At 52.0% G+C, this 13,690-nt stretch overlaps 1 protein-coding gene across 2 annotated transcripts in view; it reads left to right on the top strand.

Moving 5' to 3' along the window:
* Positions 1-1,255: 1,255 nt before the first annotated feature.
* Positions 1,256-13,690, top strand: part of HGD (homogentisate 1,2-dioxygenase) — a 39,289-nt gene continuing 26,854 nt past the window's right edge. The window contains exons 1-5 of one of the 2 annotated variants that reach the window (XM_083171503.1): positions 1,256-1,409; positions 7,460-7,531; positions 7,648-7,736; positions 9,008-9,113; positions 12,976-13,026. In XM_083171503.1, coding sequence (XP_083027629.1) covers positions 1,395-1,409; positions 7,460-7,531; positions 7,648-7,736; positions 9,008-9,113; positions 12,976-13,026 — 333 coding nt within the window. In that variant the 5' untranslated portion in view covers positions 1,256-1,394. The remainder of the gene's footprint in view (positions 1,410-7,459; positions 7,532-7,647; positions 7,737-9,007; positions 9,114-12,975; positions 13,027-13,690) is intronic. The other variant, XM_083171505.1, reaches the window with a different exon arrangement.

Below are 13,690 nucleotides of genomic sequence, written 5' to 3'. Positions count from 1 at the left end.
CTGTGTACGGAGGGGACGAGTGACCCGGGACCACGGCCGCCTCCTGTCCTGTGTACGGAGGGGACGAGTGACCCGGGACCACGGCCGCCTCCTGTCCTGCGTACGGAGGGGACGAGTGACCCGGGACCACGGCCGCCTCCTGTCCTGTGTACAGAGGGGACGAGTGACCCGGGACCACGGCCGCCTCCTGTCCTGTGTACAGAGGGGACGAGTGACCCGGGACCACGGCCGCCTCCTGTCCTGCGTACGGAGGGGACGAGTGACCCGGGACCACGGCCGCCTCCTGTCCTGTGTACAGAGGGGACGAGTGACCCGGAAACCACGGCCGCCTCCTGTCCTGTGTACAGAGGGGACGAGTGACCCGGGACCACGGCCGCCTCCTGTCCTGTGTACAGAGGGGACGAGTGACCCGGGACTACGGCTGCCTCCTGTCCTGTGTACGGAGGGGACGAGTGACCCAGGACCACAGCCGCCTCCTGTCCTGTGTACAGAGGGGACGAGTGACCCGGGACCACGGCCGCCTCCTGTCCTGCGTACGGAGGGGACGAGTGACCCGGGACCATGGCCGCCTCCTGTCCTGTATACGGAGGGGACGAGTGACCCTGGACCACGGCCACCTCCTGTCCTGCGTACAGAGGGGACGAGTGACCCGGGACCATGGCCGCCTCCTGTCCTGTATACAGAGGGGATGAGTGACCCGGGACCACGGCCGCCTCCTGTCCTGCGTACAGAGGGGACGAGTGACCCGGGACCACGGCCACCTTCTGTCCTGTATACAGAGGGGATGAGTGACCCGGGACCATGGCCGCCTCCTGTCCTGCATACAGAGGGGACAAGTGACCCAGGACCACGGCACCCCTCCTGTCCTGCATACAGAGGGGACGAGTGACCAGGGCCGCCTCCTGTCCTGTGTACGGAGGGGACGAGTGACCCGGGACCACGGCTACCTCCTGTCCTGCATAAAGAGGGGACAAGTGACCCGGGACCACGGCAGCCTCCTCTCCTGCACACAGAGGGGACGAGTGACCCGGACCCACAGCCGCCTCCAGTCCTGCATAAAGAGGGGACGAGTGACCCGGGACCACGGCCGCCTCCTGTCCTGCACACAGAGGGGACGAGTGACCCGGACCCACAGCCGTCTCCTGTCCTGCATAAAGAGGGGACAAGTGACCCGGGAACACAGCCACCTCATGTCCTTCGTACAGAAGGGACAAGTGACCCGGGACCACGGCCGCCTCCTGTCATGTCCCCCCCCCCCCCCCTTCCCAGTGTTGAGTAACAGGCCCGTCCCTCTGTGTTTGATTAAATCCACATTGAGTAACTGGTTACATCTCTGCAATGTGCTGGCGGATCACATAGAAGCAGCTGCAGCTCGTCCTGGACACTCGGCGGAGATGGCAGAACTGAAGGTGAGTGAGGCTGAGCTGCACTATAGAGGGGTATGGAGTATAACCTAGTACATAAGATTTACATGGATTGGATCATGGTGACGGAATATAACAGATCCTCCCATGTACAGAGTTATGTGCGGACCGTTTGTCTATAATTGGGGTATATACTAGTTATCTTGTGCTTGTACTGCTACCTGTATCCCCTGTACTGCTACCTGTATCCCCTGTACTGCTACCTGTATCCCCTGTACTGCTACCTGTGTCCCCTGTACTGCTACCTGTGTCCGCTGTACTGCTACCTGTGTCCGCTGTACTGCTACCTGTATCCCCTGTACTGCTACCTGTATCCCCTGTACTGCTACCTGTATCCCCTGTACTGCTACCTGTATCCCCTGTACTGCTACCTGTATCCCCTGTACTGCTACCTGTATCCCCTGTACTGCTACCTGTATCCTCTGTACTGCTACCTGTATCCCCTGTACTGCTACCTGTATCCCCTGTACTGCTACCTGTATCCCCTGCACTGCTACCCTTTAGCAGCCTAATAGTCAGATGTGTGACCCCAAGTCACAGGTTATTATGTCTGTCTTCAGTGACGCAATGACACACACACTAGATACAGCCGCCAACCTTCTGCGCAGTACTGCTAACGCGCCAATCCGATCTCGCACCCATTCCTGGCCTGGTTATGTCACAGAGGCTACAAGTACAGATGTGACCATGTTGTGTAGGTGTGTCTTCAGTGACGCAATGACACACACTAGATACAGCCGCAAACCTTCTGCGCAGTTCTGCTAACGCTCCAATCCGATCTCTCACCCATTCCTGGCCTGGTTATGTCACAGAGGCTACAAGTACAGATGTGACCATGTTGTGTAGGTCTGTCTCCAGAGTGACGCAATGACACACACTAGATACAGCCGCCAACCTTCTGCGCAGTACTGCTAACGCGCCAGTCCGATCTCGCACCCATTCCTGGCCTGGTTATGTCACAGGGGCTACAAGTACAGATGTGACCATGTTGTGTAGGTCTGTCTCCAGAGTGACGCAATGACACACACTAGATACAGCCGCCAACCTTCTGCGCAGTACTGCTAACGCGCCAGTCCGATCTCGCACCCATTCCTGGCCTGGTTATGTCACAGGGGCTACAAGTACAGATGTGACCATGTTGTGTATGTCTGTCTTCAGTGACGCAATGACACACACTAGATACAGCCGCCAACCTTCTGCGCAGTTCAGCTAACGCGCCAATCCGATCTTGCACCCATTCCTGGCCTGGTTATGTCACAGGGGCTACAAGTACAGATGTGACCATGTTGTGTATGTCTGTCTCCAGTGACGCAATGACACACACTAGATACAGCCGCAAACCTTCTGCGCAGTTCAGCATACGCCCCAGGAGAGCGAATGTTTGGTCAGGAAGTCGCTATGCTGACAGAGAAGCGCGTCCTGTCAGTGATGACTGCGAGGGACACAAGCAGACAGAGACACCCACTGAAGCCATCACTACATCAACATGTGTGTCCTAGCCAGGGAAGTAACAAGATAGTTGTGATGTTGCCCATAGCAACCACCCAGATTCTGTCTAGTAATCTGTTTGCTATGGGCAATGTCTCCATTTTTCTTAGAAATGTGAGTGTGTGCATATACATATATATATATATATATATATATATATATATATATATATATGTATATATATGTATATTCTAATCAGATAAATATGGCAGTGTGCAGTGAGCAACCAATGAGTGATTTTCTGGAACTTTCTGCCATATCGGGGGTATATTCCGATGCAGGGAACCCTGACTCCTGTTCCCTCCATCGGTTACCGGCATCGGTATTCTGACCTCTTGCGTCCCTTCCGCCGGTTATCCCCACGTATCCCATATAATGTATAGTACAGATGTACTAAGCTTGAAAAGTGATAAAATGGAGAGTGATAAACCACCAACCAATCAGCTCATGCCTGACAGTTTTCAAACGCAGCCTGTATCATGGCAGGTAGGAGCTGATTGGCTGGTGGTTTATCACTCTCCATTTTATCACTTTTCAAGCTTAGTGCATCTGGCCCAATAAGTGTTGTGGTATTGCCATGGCGGCCCCTCCCCACCACACTATGGATAACATGGGTGTCTCCGGCTCCGTACATAACCTTTGCCGTTTGCTGCCTCTGCTGCACTTTGGATGAGCGGCTCACAGAGGGCGGTGGGAAGGGGGTGTTCTCGGGCCAGCCAATCACAGCTCTCCGTTCCACATCTGCCCAGCTGTGTGGCCACATGGAGGCTGACACATCCAAACTGCAGATTCCTGCGGATTAACCCCCTCAGGGCCAGATCTCCCCTTCTGCAGGGACCACTGCGGTCTCTCAGCTTACTGTAAGCATTGTGGGGCAGATGTAATGAGCCTGAGGGTGATCAATGTCCAGCCGCTGGCCCCTAACTGTCATGTTACAGACTGTGATTGAAAAAAATGACTGTTATGGGCTGATTGACTGGCCTGTTGTCACTCTATATGTGCGTTAGTTACATGGTGTTGGGCAGCCCCATCATGGGGTACTGTTCCCAGCACACCCTGGCACCTCATCCACCCTGATGATACATAGATCTCTGCCATAGCGCCCCTCTCAGGGCATAAAGGGCTAGTTATTTCCCTATACCCAGGGGCATTACAGCCAGGACAGAGAACCATTGCTGTCAGATAATGGGGCACAAATATACGCCGGGCCCCAATGGCCGACACCAGACTCATCCAGATCACTGGAGCGGATGCAGGATCCGCTGTCCCCGCTGTATGGACCTGTGTCTGGGGTTAATTCTCCAGTCGCTCCCCTGTGCGCACACAAAGTGGATCAGCTGCCATATTAATTAGTGAATTGTCAGCCCCCACCAGAGCGGCCACCGGGGGGCGCCCTGACATTTATAAATAAATGATTGTTTCCCGCTGTCTCCCAGGATTACCAGGGCCGGCTGCAGATCAATGGGGTACGGCCTGGAAATGTCACTTACACCAGATTGCGGGGTGTTGGGGAGGGGCAGCACATCAAATGTCACCGAAGGCTGGGATTATACTGATGTGAGAGGGCAGAGGACATGGCTGCCCCCATTGGTCTGGCTAGTGTCTTCTGGGGATCAGTTTGGGGGTTACAACATTCGCCACATACCCTGCACTCCCACAGACTTATCTCTCTCCACTTTATCTCTCTCCAAGGCTTAGGGTGCCCATACACTTGTCTGATTTGGGCCGATCTGATGTGCTTGACATCCCCATCGACCCTATGTGCGGTCCCGCGCTCATCAGGTTGGACCATAGAGATTGAACCTGCTGCAGGTTCAATCTGTCGGATCAGACCCATCAGCAGCACATTGCAGGTGCTGGTCCGATCCCTAGGTGTGTGACAGCGGGGAAGCACCGCTGTCACACAGCTATGTGCAGCGGCGGCTGGGAAGCCGCGTCCATGCGGCACGGGGACCCTGCTGCCCGCCCCCCGCCGCTTACATGCAATAAATCAGGGTTGCCGACTTTTTCTGTCTCCTCTCCGGGATAAGCCCGGAGAGGAGACTTCCAGCTGCAGTTCGGGGGCAGGGCCTGAGCGTTACATCGTTAAGCCCCGCCCCCAGGATGTAATAAACCCCAATTCCCAGATCTCCGTGGAGGGGGCGGGGCTAAAATGCCGCGATTCTGGTCATTTTAGCTCCGCCCCCTCCTCTGAGAACACCCAAACCGCGGATTGCCGCATTTAAAGCCAAACTGTTATGGGGGAAGACGCCACAATCGGGGGTGGCGTGGGGGTCCCCCGGAATCTGGGAGGGTTGCCCATCTTTCCGGGGGGGGGGGGCGGGAGGAGGACCCGATTTTCGGGATCCTCCCGGCCATTCCGGGAGGGTCGGCAACCCTGCAATAAATCGCATGCAATTTATTGCATGTATCATTTGGCAAATCAAGTGCCAAATCGTAAGCAGCCTCCGGGGGGGCTGCCGGGGGTCTTTCAAGGGCAAACTGGTCCGACAAGTCAGACTAGTGGTGTATGGGGACCTTTAGTACATAAACCCCTGAGGTCAGGGGCCCTTCTAGTGATGAGGGGCCCCCATGCGCAGACTCAGCTTGGGCCCCCTCCTCTCTAGCTGGCTGCGCTGTACAATCTGGGCCTACTGCACCTGCGTGAGACGCTGAGAACATGGCCATTGCACCATTTTCCTGGGGTAAGTAATGAAATAAATGGGTGCAGGGACCCCGGGAGCACTGCACACACACAGCAAGCTCCGCCCTCCTCTGCAATGATTCCCAGATGCAGCGAGGTCCTGACACATTCTGACTCAGCATCTTTGTCTGGGACCTCGGAGTTTACAGCACCCCCCTGTTATCCCTGACCTGCGGAGTGTGACCTGTTAGGACTGATTATCCTGCCGGGACCTTGGTGTATACAGCGCTGTACAGCACCCCCCTATTATCCCCGACCTGCGGAATGTGACCTGTGGGGGCTGATTATCCTGCTGGGACCTCAGTGTATACAGCACTGTACAGCACCCCCTTATTATCCCTGACCTGCGGAGTGTGACCTGTGGGGGCTGATTATCCTGCCGGGACCTCTGTGAATACAGCGCTGTACAGCACCCCCTTATTATCCCTGACCTGCGGAGTGTGACCTGTGGTGGGGGCTGATAATCCTGCCGGGACCTCTGTGAATACAGCACTGTACAGCACCCCCCTATTATCCCTGACCTGCGGAGTGTGACCTGTGGTGGGGGCTGATAATCCTGCCGGGACCTCAGTGTATACAGCACTGTACAGCACCCCCTTATTATCCCTGACCTGCGGAATGTGACCTGTGGGGGCTGATTATCCTGCTGGGACCTCGGTGAATACAGCGCTGTACAGCATCCCCTTATTATCCCTGACCTGCGGAGTGTGACCTGTGGGGGCTGATAATCCTGCTGGGACCTCTGTGAATACAGCGCTGTACAGCACCCCCTTATTATCCCTGACCTGCGGAGTGTGACCTGTGGGGGCTGATAATCCTGCTGGGACCTCGGTGAATACAGCGCTGTACAGCACCCCCTTATTATCCCTGACCTGCGGAGTGTGACCTGTGGGGGCTGATTATCCTGCTGGGACCTCGGTGTATACAGCGCTGTACAGCAGCACCGCCTATTATCCCCGACCCTGGACGTAATGCGACTCTCTTATTATTTATTACAAATTTAAATATTGTGGCCAACAATGTAGACAGACAAGACTAGTGGTGTGTACACACGGTGCGATATGGCTTCCGATGTTGCCGATATAGAGAACATCGGAAGCCATATCGCATGCAGATCGCATACTTTTTTAGGGCTTACGAGCCTAATGCACTGCCGATGCGCGCTCCCGTGTGAGTGCATATCGGCAGCCACATAGAGAGGGCAGGCAACACTATATAGTGCAGATTGTGCCCCTCTGGCATGCCGTGAGATGCGATGTGATGGTGTCAGGACTGGCATAACCCGGCATATCGCCCCCGTGGGTACACACCGTTAGTCTGGTCTGTGTATACTGTTGGCCACAATATTTACATTAATAACACTACTTAGCGCAGCGCTGGTCCTCTCTGTGTTATGTGTTAAAGGGGTTTTGGTAACAGCAGCAGCGTATGATAGTATCCAATCAGCGCTCAGTATCGTATTGTTATTCTCGACACACAATAGGTCGACATGGAAACGGTCGACATCCATTTTTTTACAAAATATTCAGCCGACATGTGCCGACAGGCGGTATTTCAAGCCCTACCACCCACTAGGACTGAGCATAGCGAGCGATGAAAGAGGACGCGGTACACTTAGACATGTCCATGTCGACATAGATACCCTAAAAACATGTCGACTTTTTGGATGTCAACCTTTTACCTGTCGACCTTTACACCCTGTCGACCATATGACTTTCTATCATGAGTCAGTCTATGATTTATACCATACCCGGGTAGGTGCACCTGTAAGTGATTATACAGCATTGGGCTATTAGCTTACAGTCTCCCTCCCCCCCCTCCCCAGTCATTGTACTGCACCCCTAACTCTCTGTCTCCCCCTCAGTACATATCCGGATTCGGCAATGAGTTTTCCTCGGAGGACCCTCGCTGTCCAGGTGCCTTACCTGAAGGCCAGGTACGAGTAATCCCGACATCATACAGCCACATAGGGGCCGCGCAGAGGATGCAGGGCCATATAGATATACGGCAGTATGTCCGCGGCCAGTGACACCTTGTCTCCCCCTTATACAGAACAGCCCCCAGGTCTGCCCCTACGGACTGTACGCCGAGCAGCTGTCTGGCTCCGCCTTCACCTGTCCCAGGAGCTCCAATAAGAGAAGGTATGGCATCTGTCCGCCATGTTCCCCAGCCATTATTCTCCTACTAATGAGACCGCCATGTCCCCACCCATTATACTCCTACTAATGAGACCACCATGTCCCCACCCATTATACTCCTACTAATGAGACCGCCATGTCCCCACCCAGTATTCCCCTACTAATGAGACCGCCATGTCCCCACCCATTATACTCCTACTAATGAGACCACCATGTCCCCACCCATTATTCCCCTACTAATGAGCCCGCCATGTCCCCACCCATTATACTCCTACTAATGAGACCACCATGTCCCCACCCATTATACTCCTACTAATGAGACCACCATGTCCCCACCCATTATTCCCCTACTAATGAGCCCGCCATGTCCCACCCATTATTCCCCTACTAATGAGACCGCCATGTCCCACCCATTATTCCCCTATTAATGAGACCACCATGTCCCCACCCATTATTCCCCTACTAATGAGACTGCCATGTCCCACCCATTATTCCCCTACTAATGAGCCCGCCATGTCCCCCTCCCATTATTCCCTTACTAATGAGACTGCCATGTCCCACCCATTATTCCCCTACTAATGAGCCCGCCATGTCCCCCTCCCATTATTCCCTTACTAATGAGACTGCCATGTCCCACCCATTATTTCCCTACTAATGAGCCCGCCATGTCCCCCTCCCATTATTCCCTTACTAATGAGACTGCCATGTCCGACCCATTATTCCCCTACTAATGAGTCCGCCATGTCCCCCACCCATTATACTCCTACTAATGAGACCACCATGTCCCACCCATTATTCCCCTACTAATGAGACCGCCATGTCCCCAACCCATTATTCCCTTACTAATGAGACCGCCATGGCCCCCACCCATTATTCCCCTACTAATGAGTCCGCCATGTCCCCCACCCATTATTCTCCTACTAATGTGGCTGCCATGTCCCACCCATTATTCCCCTACTAATGAGACCGCCATTTCCCACCCATTATTCCCCTACTAATGAGTCTACCATGTCCCACCCATTATACTCCTACTCATGAGACCGCCATGTCCCACCCATTATTCCCCTACTAATGAGACCGCCATGTCCCCCACCCATTATTCTCCTTCTAATGAGACCATCATGTCCCCAACCCATTATGCTCCTAATAATGAGTCCGCCGCTCTCTGCCCGGTCTGTTTGGGCCAGTATCACCAGTACTGACCAGTACCAGAAGCCCAGCCCCCACCTTTCCTTATCTGACCTTCAGTGACATTCTCACCTTTATGTCCCCAGCTGGCTGTACCGCATCTTACCGTCTGTCCGCCATAAACCGTTCAAGGCGTACGGGCAAAGCGGCCTATCGCACAGCTGGGATGAAGTGGAACCGGATCCCAACCAGGTAACATGTTATTGGGGAGGTGTAGGTGGGCATTGCCAGCGGTGGGTAGAAGTATGGCTGCTGGGGCATGCTGTGGGGCATTTTCAGCCCAACGATTTTTGGTATCATCTGCTCCTACATAAATACATAGATACATACATCGATGATCCCAAACATCGCTGGGCTGATAAACGCTCAGTGCATACACATTGAGCGATTTTCGCTCGTCCAAGTGATTTTGCTGGGGGGGTGTAAACTTTCCATAGCAGGATGCTATGATACGCCATCCACCCTGGCGCTCATCAGCAGATAAGCGCAGCCCACAATGATGCGGGAGTGTGCATCTGCGCTCACTGCGCACGCGGTGCTGCTTGTACACTGTGTATGGGCCTTAAACTGTCATTTGACTTATCCCTATAGATTGTAAGCTTGCAGCAGGGACCTCCTACCTCCAAGTCTGTCTGTTGTTACCCAGTTTGTCTTATCACTGTCTACTATTGTAAAGCGCAACGGAATCTGCTGCGCTATATAAGACACTGCAACGGAATCTGCTGCGCTATATAAGACACTGCAACGGAATCTGCTGCGCTATATAAGACGCTGTAACGGAATCTGCTGCGCTATATAAGACACTGTAACGGAATCTGCTGCGCTATATAAGACACTGCAACGGAATCTGCTGCGCTATATAAGACACTGCAACGGAATCTGCTGCGCTATATAAGACACTGTAACGGAATCTGCTGCGCTATATAAGACACTGTAACGGAATCTGCTGCACTATATAAGACACTGTAACGGAATCTGGTGCGCTCTATAAGACGCTGTAACGGAATCTGCTGCGCTATATAAGACGCTGTAACGGAATCTGCTGCACTATATAAGACACTGTAACGGAATCTGCTGCGCTATATAAGACACTGTAACGGAATCTGCTGCGCTCTATAAGACGCTGTAACGGAATCTGCTGCGCTCTATAAGACACTGTAACGGAATCTGCTGCGCTATATAAGACGCTGTAACGGAATCTGCTGCGCTATATAAGACGCTGTAACGGAATCTGCTGCGCTATATAAGACGCTGTAACGGAATCTGCTGCACTATATAAGACACTGTAACGGGATCTGCTGCGCTATATAAGACGCTGTAACGGAATCTGCTGCGCTATATAAGACGCTGTAACGGAATCTGCTGCGCTATATAAGACGCTGTAACGGAAACTGCTGCGCTATATAAGACACTGTAACGGAATCTGCTACACTATATAAGACGCTGTAACGGAATCTTCTGCGCTATATAAGACACTGTAACGGAAACTGCTGCGCTATATAAGACACTGTAACGGAATCTGCTACACTATATAAGACGCTGTAACGGAATCTGCTGCGCTATATAAGACGCTGTAACGGAAACTGCTGCGCTATATAAGACACTGTAACGGAATCTGCTGCGCTATATAAGACACTGTAACGGAATCTGCTGCGCTATATAAGACACTGTAACGGAATCTGCTGCGCTATATAAGACACTGTAACGGAAACTGCTGCGCTATATAAGACACTGTAACGGAATCTGCTACACTATATAAGATGCTGTAACGGAATCTGCTGCGCTATATAAGACACTGTAACGGAATCTGCTGCGCTATATAAGACACTGTAACGGAATCTGGTGCGCTCTATAAGACGCTGTAACGGAATCTGCTGCGCTATATAAGACGCTGTAACGGAATCTGCTGCGCTATATAAGACGCTGTAACGGAATCTGCTGCACTATATAAGACACTGTAACGGGATCTGCTGCGCTATATAAGACGCTGTAACGGAATCTGCTGCGCTATATAAGACGCTGTAACGGAATCTGCTGCACTATATAAGACACTGTAACGGGATCTGCTGCGCTATATAAGACGCTGTAACGGAATCTGCTGCGCTATATAAGACACTGTAATGGAATCTGCTGCGCTATATAAGACGCTGTAACGGAATCTGCTGCGCTATATAAGACGCTGTTACGGAATCTGCTGCGCTATATAAGACACTGTAACGGAATCTGCTGCGCTATATAAGACACTGTAACGGAAACTGCTGCGCTATATAAGACGCTGTAACGGAATTTGCTGCACTATACAAGACGCTGTAATGGCATCTGCTGCGCTATATAAGACGCTGTAACGGAATCTGCTGCGCTATATAAGACGCTGTAACGGAATCTGCTGCGCTATATAAGACGCTGTAACGGAATCTGCTGCGCTATATAAGACGCTGTAACGGATTCTGCTGCGCTATATAAGATGCTGTAACGGAATCTGCTGCGCTATATAAGACACTGTAACGGAATTTTCTGCACTATATAAGACACTGTAACGGTATCTGCTGCGCTATATAAGACACTGTAACGGGATCTGCTGCGCTATATAAGACACTGTAACGGAATCTGCTGCTCTATATAAGACACTGTAACGGAATCTGCTGCGCTATATAAGACGCTGTAACGGAATCTGCTGCACTATATAAGACACTGTAACGGAATCTGCTGCGCTATATAAGACACTGTAACGGAATCTGCTGCGCTATATAAGACGCTGTAACGGAATCTGCTGCTCTATATAAGACACTGTAACGGAATCTGCTGCGCTATATAAGACGCTGTAACGGAATCTGCTGCACTATATAAGACACTGTAACGGAATCTGCTGCGCTATATAAGACACTGTAACGGAATCTGCTGCGCTATATAAGACACTGTAACGGAATCTGCTGCGCTATATAAGATGCTGTAACGGAATCTGCTGCGCTATATAAGACACTGTAAATAAATAAAATAAATAAATGACTGTCCTGGGGCTTTAACTAGGGCACCGCACCATTTGCCACCACACAGGGCACTGCAAGGCAGGGGGCGCTGTTCTACATCACCTGTCAAAAAGTTTTCTTTTAATCAGTCTTACTTGCAAAGTCCATCTCTCTAATCCCCGGCATCGCCATCACCGGCCGCCCCCCGTCTCCCCCTCATGTCCCTTAGCACCTTAAGTCACAACACCCTTCTATATTTAAGGCACATATTTCAGCATACTACCATACTTCGCATACAGGAGCAAATAGCGTCACGAGTAAGGTGCCTGACTGCAATAGGGAAGGTCATGGGTTTAAATCCCAGCCATGTAAGTATTTGGAAATGTATTTATGAAGGAGGATGTGACTGAATGAAGAGGGTGGGAGTTTCATAGTCAGTGTTTTCACTGGGCACCAGGATTTGGAACTATGAGAAAAACAGATTCGGACAAGACCCAGGACTGCCGGAGTGGACATTAAAATCTGCATTGTGTCCCGTCCAGGGGGTGTTTTGTCCGGGGGGATGCCCCCAGGGACATGGGGAAGGGGAGATTACAGCCTCTCCATGTGGTCCGGACCGTTCCGGTTTTTGCTACATGCCCGGACCATACAGGGAGGCTTTATTCTCCCCCTGCTCCTCTCCCAGGATTTGCCTTTGATATGACAATGGCCCTGGATTGGCTGTTATTACCACAGGGGTCTGGATTGCCCATTGTCACCCCGGGGGTCTGGATTGCCCATTGTCACCCCGTGGGTCTGGATTGCCCTTTGTCACCCGGGGGTCTGAATTACCCATTGTCACCCCGGGGGTGTCTGGATTGCCCATTGTCACCCCGGGGGTCTGGATTGCCCATTGTCACCCGGGGGTGTCTGGATTGCCCATTGTCACCCCGGGGGTCTGGATTGCCCGTTCTTACCCCAGGGGTCTGGATTGCCCATTGTCATACTGGGGGCCTGGATTGCACATTGTCACCCCGGGGGGCCTGGATTGCCCATTGTCACCCCGGGGGTGAATGTCATATAATAACCTGCATCTGTTCCGTTCCCAGCTGCGATGGAAGCCGTTTGTGATAGAAGAGACGCAGCGCGACTTTGTGGATGTAAGTGATCTGTGCTGTCCCAGTAATATGTTCTATAAGTAGTCACTGACGTAGGGTCCTGTGCTGTCCCAGTAATATGTTATATAAGTAGTCACTGACGTAGGGTCCTGTGCTGTCCCGGTAATATGTTCTATAAGTAGTCACTGACGTAGGGTCCTGTGCTGTCCCGGTAATATGTTCTATAAGTAGTCACTGACGTAGGGTCCTGTGCTGTCCCAGTAATATGTTCTATAAGTAGTCACTGACGTAGGGTCCTGTGCTGTCCCGGTAATATGTTATATAAGTAGTCACTGACGTAGGGTCCTGTGCTGTCCCAGTAATATGTTCTATAAGTAGTCACTGACGTAGGGTCCTGTGCTGTCCCAGTAATATGTTATATAAGTAGTCACTGACGTAGGGTCCTGTGCTGTCCCGGTAATATGTTCTATAAGTAGTCACTGACGTAGGGTCCTGTGCTGTCCCGGTAATATGTTCTATAAGTAGTCACTGACGTAGGGTCCTGTGCTGTCCCAGTAATATGTTCTATAAGTAGTCACTGACGTACGGTCCTGTGCTGTCCCAGTAATATGTTATATAAGTAGTCACTGACGTAGGGTCCTGTGCTGTCACGGTAATATGTTACATAAGTAGTCACTGACGTAGGGTCCTGTGCTGTCCCGGTAAT

Source organism: Crinia signifera, chromosome 2 (assembly GCF_055691185.1).
Source record: "Crinia signifera chromosome 2, ASM5569118v1, whole genome shotgun sequence".
Lineage (NCBI taxonomy): Eukaryota > Metazoa > Chordata > Amphibia > Anura > Myobatrachidae > Crinia > Crinia signifera.
The sequence above is the reverse complement of the archived record's forward strand: the minus strand, read 5'-3'. Positions and strand labels throughout refer to the sequence as shown.